The sequence below is a fragment of the Propithecus coquereli genome, unplaced genomic scaffold, assembly GCF_000956105.1.
Source record: "Propithecus coquereli isolate 6110/MARCELLA unplaced genomic scaffold, Pcoq_1.0 Scaffold81, whole genome shotgun sequence".
NCBI classification, from domain to species: Eukaryota; Metazoa; Chordata; class Mammalia; order Primates; family Indriidae; genus Propithecus; species Propithecus coquereli.
The window spans coordinates 4387059-4403182 of NW_012154285.1; the positions used below are offsets into that span (position 1 = coordinate 4387059).

Consider the following 16124-nt stretch of genomic DNA (forward strand, 5'->3'; position numbering starts at 1 on the left):
TTGGGAGGCTGAGAGGGGAGGACTGCTTGAGCTGAGGAGTTCAAGGTTATAGTGATCTGTGGTCAGGCCACTGCAGTCCAGCCTGGGTGTCAACGAGACCCTGTCTCTTAAAAAAAAAAAAAAAAAAAGTGGAGCACTCTGGCTGCTGAAAATAGAGCCCAGCTGGGGTAGATTGGAACAAGACATGGAGGAGGGGGTTCTGTTTTTGCCTTAAAATCCAAATCAAATGATTTTGGATTACCCAAAAGGCCACAGTCAGGTGGCTCTAAGTCTCTATATCCACAGGTGCTTTTTTTGTTTATTTATTTAACAGAATCCCACAGACATATCTTATGTATACAGTGGTTACGCGCCGCTCAGTGTGCGGCTGGCTCAGCTGCTCTCCCGGCCTGGCTGGCGTAGCATCGAGGAGGTCCTCCGCATACTCCCAGGGCCCCACTTTGAAGAACGGCAGCCTTTGCCCACAGGACTGCAAAAGAAACGTAAGTCTCAGTCCAGCATCTGCAGATAATTATGTATTGTTAGTGTGGTTTTCATGTACGGTTGCTTTTCAAAATACATCGGTAAAGCACTCGAGAGTCAGAATCAGATACACTTCTTTTGTGGGCTGCTAATGTACAGGCTAAGCACTAAAACTGTGCTGTTCCCTCAGGAGTAGCAGCTTTCAACCTCTGTGTTGAGAGTCGCAGGCATTAGAAAAAACATTGAGATCAAAATCAGTGTTCCTGAGTTTCAAATGAACTGCCTATAAAGACATGTTTGACTTTTTTATTCTTATGAATGATAAAATGTTTTAAGAGGTGGGAAGAGAAACAGCAATAATAGTTTTTTTAATTCTGAAATATTGAAATTTTAGGTCAACCAGGAGAAAACCGGGTCACTCTGATATTTTTCCTCGGGGGTGTAACCTTTGCTGAAATTGCTGCCCTGCGATTTCTCTCACAGTTGGAAGACGGAGGTACAGAGTATGTAATTGCTACCACTAAACTAATGAACGGAACCAGCTGGATAGAGGCTCTGATGGAAAAACCTTTCTAGGGTGTTCAAAGGAGACATAACAAGCGTATTGCAGAATAAACTGCCTTTTCGAAGAAGTTGCTGAAATGAAGTGAAACCCCATAGAAGAAACACAGGAATACAAAATTCACTTTGGAGTCAGCTTCTTAAGTTATACTACTGTCTTCTCCTTTCTGATTCTCTTTTGTGTTCCTAATTTCTAGAAGAAGGAAGAATAGAAGAGAATCAATCTGGGTAAAAGAAACACTGGTTTTGAGTTTTCTAAGCTCAGTATCTTTGTTAGAAGCTTCTGGAAGTACAGTAGGGACGGTGGGGTGGATAATCCGCACAGCCACACAAATGGGGCCAGTTCTTAAAATAAGAAAGCCGAGACTGAAGAAGGAAAAATGAAAATAAAAGTAGAATGTCCAACCCCTAACACACAGTGCTGTATTTCTTGAAGACACATCATGCCTAGGACAGTTGTTAAGTGTCAGGAACTAGAGATAATATTATCACTGAGTTGAAATTTCTTTTTCTGCAGAATATGGCAGATTATATTTAGGGTCACCAGTCTCTGTCTTAACGGATCACTGAAACAAGTTTTGCTGCTTCTCCTTACAAAGCAAGAGGTTTGAGGGAGCTTCCTGCCCAGACACAGAGTTTATGCTCTGTCTGATCAGCTGCATCTGTGTAAGTTCCATACTTATCCAGGGCTTTTTACGTTGAAGAACGTAATCATTGAGGAGCAGCTTCCTGAGACCATTAGTGTACGTGTTACCAAGTACAGGACATTTCAGGGTGGTGCCTCCGTTGAGGTTTCCACTTTCTTTCCTGCCCATCGTGGGCCCAGTTTCCAGCTGGTCCCATTCTGAGCAGTGGTAACTCTTGTTTCTTCAGCATCTTCCGACTCTGTCTCCATGGCAGCTACCCCATGTGCTTCTCTGGCAGTCTGTGGCCACTCTGTGCTTGGCCTCTTGTATCTATTTTGCTTGAAAACACGCAGCTATTTCAGTCCCTGGTCTGTGATCTCAGCCTTCTCTGGTGTATCTCATCGATGATCTTAGAGTCCAGCAGTCACAGCTGCTGCTCCTGCAGGAGACTCTCGGGCCGTGGTAGAGAGCAGGGGTGTTGGTGGAGAAGTTGGAAAACCGTGTGTGCTCCCTTCCTTCCTCCCTCCTGCTCCATCCCAGTGTCTGGAGGAGTTGAGGGCATCCAGGAGACCAAGTCAAGTTCATGGCTTCACTGCCCAAGTCTCCAGCAAAATTAGCTAGTGCCCTGCTTTGCTCTGTCCCATCCAGGTGTGGTTTCTACTGTAAATTGGTGGCCACACATGGTTTTCCTCACCTCTCTCATTAGTGGAATTCTTACAGGCATACTGTATATATGAGTGAAAGAGAAATTCTGTATTTTAAAAAAAATCTCTTTAGTGTAAGAATGAAGGGTGGCAGGGGCAAATTTAAAAGATTTGTTTCTCATGGAATTAATTTGGCCTTGACAGTCAGTATTTGAAAATGTCTTAAAGAAAACCATTCTTGTTTTAGAAAATCCTTTTTCAAATACTTGTTATCCCAGGGAGATTAGTTTATACCTTCTAGCCCCAGCAGTTGTCAGCCTCAGCTGCTTCAAAGAAGGAAATCTACCTTGTCCCTCAATGTTTTTGGCTAATGGGATTCAATTCAAGTCTGGTCAAGTCTCCTTGGCTGGGGTTTTTGTCCTGTGAACAGATACTCAGTTGTAGTTTCATGTGTCTGCATTCACTCGTGACTCTATACTTGCTTGCTCAGAGCATAGCCAGGTCAGCTCCTAAAAATCCATTCAGCAGAAGACTTTAAAACATCAATTGCTTCATTTGTATGCAAGTACAGAGTGGTAGATAATTATATATATTATACGCCTTTGTGTAAGTTCATTTAATACTTGAAGCAGTCTTTGTCTCAAAGGAGTATGCCCTTACTGAGAAAGAGTATGTGAATGGTACATTTATTCTTGGAGAGGGTGGATTATTTACATCATGTCTGGACTTTTGTCTTGTTGGGCAGACAGTTCTGCTACACCAGCAGTCCGCTTAATAAAGAAGTCTACATAGACAGTGTTTTGTGTCTCACTATACAGTTTTGAATTTTAGCCAACAGAGAAATAAGTATTTTGTAGTTTAATTGTGGAACAAGAGAGTAATGGTGGAAAGAGGGACCATTAAAAAGAGCACATTTAATTCTTGGAAAGAACTGGGAAGATCTCAGTGTGAGTTCTATTCTATTCTAGCTCTGCTCTCACTAGAAATGAACTCTGATTAATCATGACATGCTGGTCTGTACCTTGTTCTCCATTGCACATTAAAGACTAGCCTGCCACCAGGAGAAAGTGTTTGTATTCAGGAGAATTGAATTCAAGAAGAAAATACTTTTTTAAAAATACAAAATGCACTGGGTTTCTAAAGCAGACAGGAAGAGGGGCTGTGATGAAGATGGCAGGCAAAGAAATGCAGACATCACACAGACTAGTTTGAGACCGTGAATCGCACCGTGGAGTCTGATGTATTCACAGTCATATGGTTTAATGATGACACACTATAGAAAACAGAGGATGCCTTTTTGTCAGACAACAAAGAAAAAGACAGTAATGTACAGTTTCTCAGATTCTTTTATTTCTAAATGGATTCATGTGAATTTCAATCCATGTGGTGATTCTTAGCTTCAGTTACTCCCTCGCTGTAAAATACTCAAAATTGGGTGGTGACAAGAGGTTGGAAAGTCTGAAACATGTAACTGCCTTGAGACATCCATTTGAAGGATGTGAGAGGTAAAAGGGAACACAATCAGGCCTGTTTCTAATAGCCTGGTTCGTCCATTATTTTGGTGCAGGGTGAGAGTATAAATCTCAGCCATACTTTCTTTCCTGTGACTAGGCAGGACACGGAAGCCCTTCAGATGACCGATTCTCTGGGGGAGCAATTACTACTCCCTGGCTTCCTGAGCGGCTTGATAATGTTCTGCTGCTGTTTTCAGCCAGGCTGCGGCCGAGGCAATGATTTGATAATAAGAGATCCTGATTAAATTAAGCAGCCATTTGTTTCTGGATGATGATGTTGATAAACGGGTTGATGTCCATGCTGCTTGCTTTTTCAAAAAACAGTCTTTAACTAAAAACTACTACAACGAGCAAAATAATCAGAAGCAGCATAAAGTTTGTGATTTCTTTTCCTTCATTGTTATATCTGGGAAAGTGTCTCTTAGTTTGCAGAAATCCGGACTGGCTCCTTTTGCCTCGCATTTAGAGGAGGTGAATTGGCAGTGGGCACATTGGGAAGGTGCCTGCCTGTGTAATGAGTCTGTAAACGGCTAAACTCTGTGTAAATTAGAATCTAGCATTCGGGAGCTCTTGGGTCTCCTAGCTTGGTTCTCACGCGCACATGCATGCTCGCACTTGCATGTTTTTTAAGACAACAGCTTTTGCGTTAGTTGAGTGGTCACAAGTTGTTTGTGCAGTGGTTCTGGTGTCCAGACTCAGAGTAGATTGAGATTGGTCTCCATGTTAGAAAAGGAACCATTGGCACCGTAGCCCACCTACAGTGTTTAGCAAAGCAAGGCAAGAAGGGGCTTGAAATACTCCCTAGTGTACCTCCTGCTCAGCTCATCTAAGGCAGGAGCTTGGCACACCGCGGCCGAATCCTCTTATCTGTGGTGGTGACACAGGCGGAGAGTGGGCAGGGTTGCTGGTGCCCCGCCTGGCCCGGGATCGCTTGTGCGCAGCTCCCTGAGAGCTCAGGGACCGCACAGAGGTTGTAATTGGTCTCCAGGCCACACCTAGTTGTTGAGTGCGGCTGCTGCCTGAACATCTCTCAGCGCTGCCGAGCTCGCCGGAGTGCGCGCAAGCCACCTTCGAGCACCAGACCCAAGAGGACCGGCGGAGCCCGGCGGTGGAGGAGTTTGGAAACTGCCAAGTGAGTGAAATGGGGAGAGAGGGAAACTAATGGCTGGCATGGAGGGGTCGCTGGGCAGGGCAGCAATGGTGTCAGAGCCGCCGTGTGGTTCCTACCGTCTGATGGGGTCTGGTGGAAGTTAGCAGGGTTGGGGCAGATGCAGAGCACCGTGGGGATGATGAGCCCAGGATCAAGTTGCTGCCACCCTGGCACTCTGGGCTGGCCAGAGGGCGAGCATGCTCACCAGAGAGCAAAGATACTCCAACTTTGCTACTGGCGAGCCTTGGGGCCAGGGGGCTTGCAGAGGAGCTGCAGTGAGGGCTGTGCCTTCCCCTGCCCAAGCGGGTCTCTCTTCTCTTCCCCGCCCAGGCCGGGCCCCAGCTGGGGCTGCAGCTTGAGTGACGGGAAACCGAGCTCCATTCCACCAGCCCATTAGCGGCACTCGGAGCATTAAAAATGCAGGAGGTGGTGGGAGGAGAGGGCTGGGACAAGACCAGTGCGGCAGGGCGGGAAGAGCCAGGATTCTGCCTCCTCGGAGACCCGGTCAGAGCCCAGGGATGAGAGCGACTTTTGGTGTGGGGGATTCTCCAGTGTAACTGGGGACGGCGTCCAGGTGGTGGTCGCGAAGAAAACCGGCCTCGGTTCCTGTCCTGAGGGCCAGGACCTGCCTAGGACGCGCCAGCCCTGCCGCGCCCGTCTCCGCGCTCAGGGTCTGTGGCCTCCCCGCACAGGGCGATGCCGGCCTCATCCACCGTGCACGTGCTGCAGCTGCTGCGGGAGCTGCTCGCCTTCGTGCTGCTCAGCTACACGGTGCTGGTCGGCGCGCTGCTGCTGGCCGGCTGGACCACCTACTTCCTGGTGCTGAAGTGACAGCGCCCCCGCCGCCGCCCGGGGCACCGAGCCGGCACCGTCCCGCCGCCACCGCACGGATAACCGGAGGACTCCCCGCCTCACACCCGAGCCGACCCGAGCCCACCCGCCGGCGTCACGACGGCCGACTCGGCTCCGCGCCTTCGGGCCCAGGGCCGCCCCGCCCCGCGCTGAAGGTGCGGCGGTTGGGCCCTCAGCGCGCCCGTTAGGGCCGTTACCCTAAGCTCCGCCTCCTCCCTCCCCGTCTGTCCAATCCCAACTACATCCTCGGGTCGGGGCGTGGCCGTGAGTCCCGGTCTGCGCAGGTGGAGGTCTCGCCCCGCCCCCGCTCACGAGGCGGCGTCACTTCCGGCGTGTGCGTCCGGCGTCCGGCGTCCGCCCTCGGCGGGATGGCGGCTCTGAGTTGGCTGTCGAGGGGCGTAGCCTCCCTCCTCAGGTACCGATGCGGCCGCGTAGGTGGGTGGGCTGCACCGGAGGGAGGAATCGACGCAGAGTGCTATGGCGTGTCCCGCAGCTCCGCCTCGCTTGCGCGCTTGTCGGCCGAGCCGGGCCGTAGCGTCTCGCCCCGCTCAGCAGTCTGAGGACCGCCCCGCCCCCCTGGTCAAGCCCGGGTTCCTTTCTCTTCAGTCTCCAACTCCTAAAAACGAGTCCCCCAAGTCCCGGGCCGCCTTTATGGGGCCACTCAGCCTGCCGGCCAGCTCCCGTCGCCCCTCGAAGTCCCTGAGCAGAGTGGAGGGAGAGGAGGGACCACGGCGTCGGGGGAGGCCGGGGAAGGGAGCGGATTGCTAGCGGACGTCCTGCCTGAGGGCGGAGGGGGACCTCGACGGGGGCGTTCCCTTCCGAGCGCTGCCAGACACACCTGGAACCCGGGCCGGGCGTCCAGAGCTAATCCTGCCTGTAGGAGCGTTTATTTTGGCATCAGGTTCCTAAAAGGCTTTGAGGTAACAGTTTAAATTTCCCTAGCTTGTCTAGATAAAAAAATAAGTAAAGAAACTTCCTGGCTTTCCCGCTCAGTGACGGCTCCCACAGTAGTGGCTGCACCTTTAATGAGTCAGGTGGCTTTCCAAGCCACTATGCGGCCACTGTGCCTGTCATCTGGAAGGCTGCCCCTGCATCCTCACTCAGATACCTGCTTGGCCCGAGTTTGAGTTTCCAGTCCCTGTAAATAAATTTAAGGGCCTGTTACAGATTGGGGGTTGTGCCTTATTAAATTTGACTTCTGTTTCTAGGTACAGACGGTGTGTTCCTGTTGTGGCTAACTTTAAGAAGCGCTATTTGTCAGAATTGATGAGACCATGGCACAAAACCGTGGCCGTTGGATTTGGTGTGACCCTGTGTGCGGTTCCCATTGCACAGGTAAGGTACTATTATGTGCAGGATTTCTTGTCTTAGTGTACCGTGTCCTCTTGAAGTCTCAAGTGGGCAGTGGAGCGTCGGACAAGCTACCATAGCTCTACCCAGTGCTGCCACCCCTTCGCCACATGATGGTATGCTTTGTACTATACCAGTATCTTTCCAGAGTTGAGCAGATAGATTAATATTCCCATTGATTGTCTCATTTAGTAGGAACAGCACATCAAGTTGTATAAAGAGAGTAGAGAAATGAGAAGAGCATATTACAATCAATAAAATGCTCTTTTATGCAACAAAAATTTGTTGAGCAACTTCAGTGTGTCAGACACCGAGAATGCAAGAATGAGCAAAACAAATTTCTGCCCTCGTAAAACATTCTGAGGAAATGAAAGGAGAGAAAATAAATATAAATTGTCAGCTGGTGATAAGTGCTGTGAAGAAAACGCAGGATAAGGGAATAGGCAGAACTGTGAGGAGGTAGAAGGGCAACTCTGCTAGGGTAAAGTTTAGAGAACTGAATGTTCCAGAAGAGTAAGCCATGGTACTAACTGGTGAGGGGGAGAGCTTGCCAGGCAGAAGGAACTGGGACGTGGAGAGACCTAGAAGCAGGACTGTGCCTGGTATGTGTGAGGAACAGCAAGGAGGCTAAAATGTGGCTGCAGTGGAATGAGGGAGGTTGTAATAGATGAGGCCAGAGAGTTAACTGAGAATCAGATTGTGTGCTTTGTACTTTGTGGGCCATCCTAAGGCTTTATTCTGAGAAAGAAGTCACAAAGTATTTTATCACAGGACTGTTATGATTTGACATAAATTTTAAGTTTTAAAAGGTTGCTGTGAGGAAATAGGAAGACCAGTAAGGAGGGTGCTGCTGTAATCTAGACATGTGATGATAGTGGCTTGGACTAGGCAAGCAGCAGAAGCGGGGAGAGAAGTGGGCCAAATGTGGCCAGCAGGAGTTGCTGATGGATTGGATGTGGGGTATTGGATTGGATTCCGATTTTTTTGCTTTTAGTTTTTTTCATTTTTTTTTTTTTTTTTTGAGACAGAGTCTCACTGCCTGGGCTAGAGTGCCGTGGCGTCATCTTAGCTCACAGCAACCTCAAACTCCTGGGCTCAAGCGATCCTCCTGCCTCAGCCTCCCGAGTAGCTGGGGCTACAGGCATGCACCACCATGCCCGGCTAGTTTTTTCTGTGTATTTTTAGTTGTCCAATTAATTTCTTTCTATTTTTAGTAGAGACAGGGTCTCGCTCTTGCTCAGGCTGGTTTCGAACTCCTGAGCTCAAACAATCCGCCCGCCTCAGCCTCCCAGAGAGCTAGGATTACAGGCGTGAGCCACCGCACCCGGCCTGCTTTTTGTTTTTTTGAGACAGAGTCGCACTGTGTCGCCTGGCTAGACTGCAATGGCGTCCTCATAGCTCACTGCAATCTCAAACTCCTGGGCTCAAGCGATCCTCCTGCCTCAGCCTCCCGAGTAGCTGAGACTACAGGTGCACACTACCACACCTGCCTAATTTTTTCTGTTTTTAGTGGAGACGGGGTCTCACTTGCTCAGGCTGGTCTCAAACTCCTGAGCTCAAGCGATCCTCCTGCCTCAGCCTCCCAGAGAGCTAGAATTACAGGTGTGAACCACTGCGCCCAGCCTCCAAGATTTTGTAAAGGCCCAAGCAACTGAAAGATTGGAGTTGTCATTTAGTGGGATAGACAGGAGTGAGTTTTTTGAAAAGAAGAAATCAAGAGTTCGGTTTTCAAAATGTCATTTCTGAGATGTGTAGGAGACATCTAGGTGGACCTATCAAGCAGACAGTTGATGTGAAAGTGGCACCTCGTTAAAAAAATCACTGGTTATATGCTCTATGGGGAAGAGCTAGACAGGAAACCACCCAGCCCTACTTCAGCAAAATATTCCTGCTCCTTGTGTGTGTTTATTGAGATTAATTCTGCAAGTATTTTCAGCATCTCCTGAGCCTCGCCTTCCTGTGCCTCACTTCAGCTGTCATCTCTGTATGCTGAGGAATCCCCACCCCCGACTGCTGTCAGAACTCTGACATGCTATTAACTGTTGTACCTTGCTGATGAATCTTCAGTTCAAAACCCTCACTGGAACACCAGGTCATTTTCAGCCATGATTAGGATAACTTTAGTTAAAAGACTTTAGTCAAAAGACTTTTTTAGGTGTGTCCTTTCTCAGTTCACGTGCAACTTTATAAGCCCTGATTACCTCAGTTCTGGGCTACAGACTGGAGCAGTCCCACTTCCATTCTTCAGAACCGACAGTGGCTCTCCATGAGATATTACTCTCCTGCACTCCAGTGCCCTAGTCACTCTCATCTCTCTTGTGCCATCTGCTCTAACCAGGCTAGATTCCTGGATATCCCCTGCATGCAACACATGTTTTCTCCTCCTCATTGTTTCTTTCTCCCTAGGATGCCTGGGCATTCTAATCCTAGCTGTCCTCTACCACCAAGTGCCATCTCTCTGTAAAGCCTTTCTTTGGCTGGGGTGGTGGCTAGTGCATGTAATCCTAGCATTCTGGGAGGGCAAGACAGGAGGATCGCTTGAGCTCAGGAGTTTGAGACCAGCCTGAGCAAGAAAGAGACCCGTCTCTACTAAAAATAAAAAAATTAGCTGAGCGTCATGGTGCACCTGTAGTCCCAGCTACTTGGGAGGCTGAGGCAGGAGGGTCGCTTGAGCCCAGGAGTCGCTTGAGCCACTATAGCTGTGAGCTACAGTGATACCACTGCACTCTACCTGGGGCGAGAGAGTGAAACTTAGTAAATGAATGAATGAATAAATGAATGAATACCTTACCTACCTATCTTCCTACCTACGTACATACATACTTACTTCCTGGCCATCTCCCTCTTTCTGGCCACTTAATATTGTATATTTTGATATCTGATGATAATCCCTGTGGCACTCTCCTGAATCGGCAGAGCACAATGAAAAGGGTTCATACTTTGGAGTGAGATTTGGTTTGAGGTCTAGATGTGGGACTTTTTGGGAAAATTACATAACTACTCTGAGCTTCCATTTTATCATCTGTGAAAAAAGAAGTGATAATACCTGGACTGTTAGAAGGAAGGAAGGAAAACGCATTGTAAAATGTAGTACATTATGAAGACTAAAGTTATCAGAATATTATGTCAAAATTAGCTTCATTAGCCGGGCATGGTGGCACATGCCTGTACTCCCAGCTACTCGGGAGGCTGAGGCAGGAGGATCACTTGAGCCCAGGAGTTTGAGGTTGCTGTGAGCTAAGATGACGCCACGGCACTCTAGCCTGGGCAACACAGTGAGACTCTGTCTCAAAAAAAAAAAAAATTAGCTTCTTGTGAGCAGAGATACCGTCATTCTTCACTTTATAGCCCTTCAGTACAAGGTACATAATGAATACTTAATAATGATTTGATTGAACGTAAATATGATAAATGAAATTCTTGGTTTGGTCATGTATGAAAACTACTTCTTGACTGCTGCTTTCAACATGCAATGCTTTGGGGTGTTTATACTCTAAATGGCAAAAGTAAGACAGAACATAGAGCAATTGGTTTCTTTGTTGGTTCTGACACAATAAATGCTCTGCTGAGGAGGAAAAAGGCAGATTGGGGATGACCTGTCATTATGGTTGCCAGTATTTAGTCAAGATGGCCACAGTCCCTTAACTCTTGGGGTAGTTACATATTGGTCTTTTCTTTTTTAACATTATAGCTGAAGTGAGAGTGAAGAGTGCCCCCTCCGCACAATATTGCTCATTCTGTTCAGAATTGCCCTCCCCCATCCACACGTTTACTTTCTTGAACTCAGCTTAATCCTCATCAAATCTATGAAGCCTTTTCTGAGCTATTAATCACTCAGTATAGGAGTGATTGCTCCCTTATGTGTGCCCCCGCTGGACCCCATATAGACTTCTGCCACAGCTCCCGTTATACTTGATTGCATTTAGTTTTCTACTTCTCTGTTAGCCCCTGTCATCCTGCTCTCCCTGCCCTGGCCTGAAATCTTTGAGGGCAGAGAATCTCTTATTTATCTCAAGCATCTAACACTGTGTTAATGAATGAATCGTAACCTCATAAATTTATTGATTTATAATTACTAGAATTTTATTTTTAAATTTTTATTGTTTTATTTTTAGAGACAGGGTCTCATTCTGTTGCCCAGGCTGGAGCGCAAAATGGCACACCCCCATAGCTCACTGTGACCCTGAACTCCTGGGCTCAAGTGATCCTCCCACCTCAGCCTCCTAAGTCGCTGGGACTACAGGCATGCGCCAACACACCCAGCTAATTTTTCCATTTTGTTTTATGAGATGAAGTCTCACTATGTTGCCCAGGCTGGTGTCAAACTCCTGGCTTCGGGTGATCCTCCCACCTCAGCCTCCCAAAGTGCTGGGATTATAGGCATGAGCATCACGCCTGGCCACATTTATTTTATATAAGGAAATACTTTGCTTTTTGGAACAGAGAGTGAAAGTAGGTAGACAGCAGAAAACATACTCTGGAATTATTTCCCAATATTGTCTTAAATAGCCAAAATAAAGCCATTTAAAAAAAGTTAACCCAAAGAAGTATAGTGCAGTTGCAGCTTAAAACACTAAGCAGCATGAGAATTACGGTTTTTTGTCTGTGACTAAGTTCTCAGCTTGAGCTTTAGGTTAGAAGTTGAGTGACAATGTTTGTCTTTCAGAAATCAGAGCCTCACTCTCTCAGTAACGATGCATTAATGAGGAGGGCTGTGTCTTTGGTAACAGATGGCACCTCTACCTTTCTCTCTCAGACCACGTATGCATTGATTGAAGCTATCACTGAATATACTAAGGTATGTCTCTCCTTATTAAGTCTTGATCTTCTAAGAGATTAGCAAACTATGGCTCACAACCAAATCCAGTCCGAAGCCTGTGTTTGTATTTTATTGGAACACAGCCAGGCTCATTTGTTTATGTATTATCTATGACTGCTTTCAAGAGTGTGAATAGTTTCAACAGAGGCTCTAAGGCCCACAAAGCCTAAAATATTTATTTACTTTCTGGCCCTTTACCAAAGTGAACCCTGATCTAAATAACTGGTTTTTAGTCTTTTTCCAGAAATCTTTCTAACAGAAAAATCTTAAATATGGCTATCGAGTATATAAAACAGGAAGCACGCTGATCTGGTTCACTTTAGGGGTAAAGGAGTCCAAAGTCTATCACTAGAGGCTTCTTTGTGAGGACTGTTTAAAAAACAGTGATCTAACAGAAAGAGAGAATATTTGGATAATCAGAACCAAAATTATTTAAGAGTCTCATTTATACTTTTACCTATATTTTCCAATAGCTTTTCTCTCAACCTTTCGAGTTTTCCCTCCGCATTGTGTTCTTTTTCTACGTCTGAATTGCTCACAGGCTTTAAAAAGAAAAGCTTATAGGTGGAGGAACTAATGTCCTGGAGTGAAGCCTCTACTTCATATTGTGACAGTGAAACTCCAGGGAGGCAGGAGGACTGAAGAGCCAGTTTGCTGCAGTGGGTCTTCACCTCCTTGGGGTGCAAATCTCACTAATCCTAACATACCTCACATTTTACTCAGACTTACTTATTCTATATTTGTAGGCTGTTTATACCTTAATTTCTCTGTACCGACAATATACAAGTTTACTTGGGACAATGAATTCACAGGAGGAAGATGAAGTATGGCAGGTGATCATAGGAGCCAGAGTTGAGGTAAGCAAAAAGTTACTAGACATTTCTGTTTCATTGGTTTTTTTGAGACAGAGTCTTTTCTCTGTCACCCAGGCTGGAGTGTAGTGGCACCCTCATAGCAACCTCAGTCAGGCTCCTGGGCTCAAGTGATCCTCCTGCCTCAGCCTCCTGAGTAGCTGGGACTGCAGGCCCGTGCCACCACACTCAGCTAATGTTTTCTATTTTTAGTAGAGACGATGTCACTCTTGCTCAGGCTGGTCTCGACATCCTGAGTTCAAGTGATCATCCCACTTTAGGCTGGGAGTACAGGTGTGAGTCACCATGCTGAGCCTAGACATTTATGAATTAGTGTTCCTACCTCATTGTAGTATCTCAATTACTGAATTAATCTAACCAATCTAACCAGTAACTGTTCTCAAACCTATTTTGAATAAGTCTATTTAAAAGTGCTGTAAACCTCTTTATGTTGTCTGAAGCATTTTGCTTAATTTACAGATGACTTCAAAACAACAAGAATACTTGAAGCTAGAAACCACTTGGATGACTGCAGTTGGTCTTTCAGAGATGGCAGCCGAAGCTGCGTACCAAACTGGTAGGTTAAAGTTTTGTTTTTTTTACTAAGGAGATGCTGAGTTTTCAAAATGAGTGATTTATATTAGATGGTCTAATTGATTTATGGTCCATTTCTAACTTTGTGAGAAATTTTCCCTATTTCCAATGTATTAAACATTTTATTTGCACAGTAGGAAAAATGAGCACCCATGTAGAACAGACCAGCAGAAACTAGGTTGCTAATGTCTAGAAAAAGATAAATGATAAAACTATTGCCATTGGAAAATGATTGCTTCCAAATAGTTTAAACATTTTATTTTTTTATAATCTAGACAATTAAGTCATAGAATGACAGAGTTGGATGAGATCTGGAATCATGGTCAGTAGCAAAACCAGGACAAATGATTGAATGTCTATCTCAGGCTTTCATAGGCACCTTTAACTTAATCCCCCCAGTTCCTTATAAAATTCCTACTTTACAGATTAAGAAACTGGGGGACAAATGGGTTAAGTAATTTACCTAAGATGCCGTGGTGTGGTACGCAAGCTGCTAAACTGACATTCAGCTGTGTAGGTCAAATTCTAGTCTTTGTTCCTCCTGGTAGCCAGGGCATTGTGCCCCCGCAAAGAAAATGCAGTTAGTTATTCACCAAAGTGTTTTTTCAACATTACTATCTATTCGGTGTGCCTGAGCTGAATGGCTTTTTAGAATGTATTTTGAGGAACACTCTAGTTTAACATCTTACCTGATTGGTTCTAAACAGGTAGGCTCAGAGAAATTATAGCCTAGAACCCGCTCTTACTAAGAAACTGGTATGTTAAAATACTTTTGTTTTTGTTTTCTGATTTCAAGATAGACTAGGATCTCTAGCAGCAAATTTTAAAAATGATAAAAAGGATTTTTTTAAAACTAAATAAGTACTTCATAACCATACTGAAAAACAAAAAGAATTCTTAGTGAACTAAAACCTAAAGAATCAGATTCTCAAAACAGGATTGGAACAAAGAGTAAACAAGATGAAGTGTGAAGCAGCATCAGCGCCCCGCCACGGTTTCAGCTGGGTTCCCAGGTGCAGTGAACAGGGAAGTGTGTTGAGGTGTACGGCATCAGGAACCTCCCCAGGCAACCTTCACCACTTCCCGAGGCAGCCTTAGAGCTGGAAGGTGAAAAGAGAGGGATGTATAAGTATTATCTGAAAAAAATAGACATTTTCCCCAGAACTGATTGAAAGGGCTCACAAAAGTTCTGGACAGTTTTTAAAAAAACAAGTAAAATCATAACAAAGATCTTCAGAGAAAAATGCTAAAAGCTACTAGAAAGAAAAACATAGATTACCTACCAAGAAGATAGAATGAGACATCAGTCTTCTTACCAGCAACACTAGACGCAAATTGACAATAAATCAATAACCTAAAATTTTATATCCAGCCAACTATCATTAAAATTTAAGACATAGAGGCTCAGAAAACTTACCACCTGCATACACTTTCTGGAAAAACTTTAAGAAGGAAAAATTAGTTTTGAAAGAATACATAATAATAAACAAAATTTAGTAAAACTTTCCAAAAGTTCTGAATATAAAATAAATTTTTAAAAAGTCAGTTTGGGGAAGGAGAGCTAGACAGGACATAACATTAGACATCGTTACACACCGAAGAACTAGTAGGGGTAGGGGAAGACTTGATAGATTCAATTAAGGCAGGAAAGGTTTTAAAAAGAAACAAAGCTTGTCAATTAGAAAATACAAAAAATACAGAAATAATTTCAAACATCAGTAATTATAATAGATTAAACATATTAAATGACACTTGTAGATTATGTTCAAAAAAATTACTGTAGCAAAAACTGGAAAATGATAAAAAGATAAACTGAACAATTACCCACAGAAAGCTACCCAAAACTCACAGAACAATGTCAGAAATCAGAGAAAAGATTCAAGGCAAAAAGCAATAAATGGGACAAAAAATAATTCATCGAGACAATATCAATCGTGTACCCAGTAAGGCAAAAACTGATAGAATTACAAGGAGAAATTCAGTTTTATACACATCTCAGTGGCTCACAGGTCAGGAAGACAAAAAACATTAAAGATTGGGACAGAATAATTTTTAAAGGCTTGACCAAGTATATAACTGAATATAAAACTTTGTCCCCTACCCCACAAAATACTCTTTTAAGACACAAAACCATTAAAAAATTGATATTGTGCCAGGTGACAAAGGAAGACAACCAGATCCTTTAAAGAGTTGATATACTACATTCACTGACCTTCAGGCCACCACCAAAAAAATTCCTTACTCCTATAAAATTTAAAAACATGTTTCTTTTTTTGTTTTTTAAGAGACAGGGTCTTGCTCTGTCACCCAGGCTGCAGTCCACTGGCCTGGTCATAGCTCACTGTAACCTTGACCTCCTGGGCTCTAGCTGATCCTCCCACCTTAGCCTCCTAAGTAGCTAGAACTACAGGCACGCCCCACCATGCCTGGCTAATTTTTAATTTTTTTGTATACATCGTACCTTGCTATGTTGCCTGGGCTGGTCTTGAACTCCTGGCCTCAAGCGATCCTCCCACCTTGGCCGCCAACTTTTAGCAAAATAAATTGAGAAAAGCAGAACAAAAACAAAAAAAAAAGATTAAAGGCATAAAAAGAAATTAAGTAGAAAAGGTTAATCAAAAAGGCAAAGTCTGTTTCCTTGAAAAGACTAAAAATTAGACACAGATTTGTCAAGTGTGTTTTTTTTTTTTTTTTTTTTTTT

The 16124-nt window shown here is 44.9% G+C and overlaps 2 protein-coding genes across 3 annotated transcripts in view; both read left to right on the plus strand.

Moving 5' to 3' along the window:
• The window catches only part of VPS33A (vacuolar protein sorting 33 homolog A (S. cerevisiae)), a 29314-nt gene extending 28129 nt beyond the window's left edge, over positions 1–1185 (plus strand). Inside the window, exons 8-9 of the mRNA XM_012663410.1 lie at positions 314–482; positions 857–1185. Of these exons, the coding sequence (XP_012518864.1) occupies positions 314–482; positions 857–1038 (351 nt within the window). The 3' untranslated portion in view covers positions 1039–1185. The remainder of the gene's footprint in view (positions 1–313; positions 483–856) is intronic.
• Positions 1186–6130: 4945 nt separating this feature from the next.
• The window catches only part of DIABLO (diablo, IAP-binding mitochondrial protein), a 12639-nt gene continuing 2645 nt past the window's right edge, over positions 6131–16124 (plus strand). Inside the window, exons 1-5 of one of the 2 annotated variants that reach the window (XM_012663520.1) lie at positions 6131–6224; positions 7018–7144; positions 11826–11957; positions 12725–12835; positions 13310–13406. In XM_012663520.1, coding sequence (XP_012518974.1) covers positions 6178–6224; positions 7018–7144; positions 11826–11957; positions 12725–12835; positions 13310–13406 — 514 coding nt within the window. In that variant the 5' untranslated portion in view covers positions 6131–6177. The remainder of the gene's footprint in view (positions 6225–7017; positions 7145–11825; positions 11958–12724; positions 12836–13309; positions 13407–16124) is intronic. The other variant, XM_012663521.1, reaches the window with a different exon arrangement.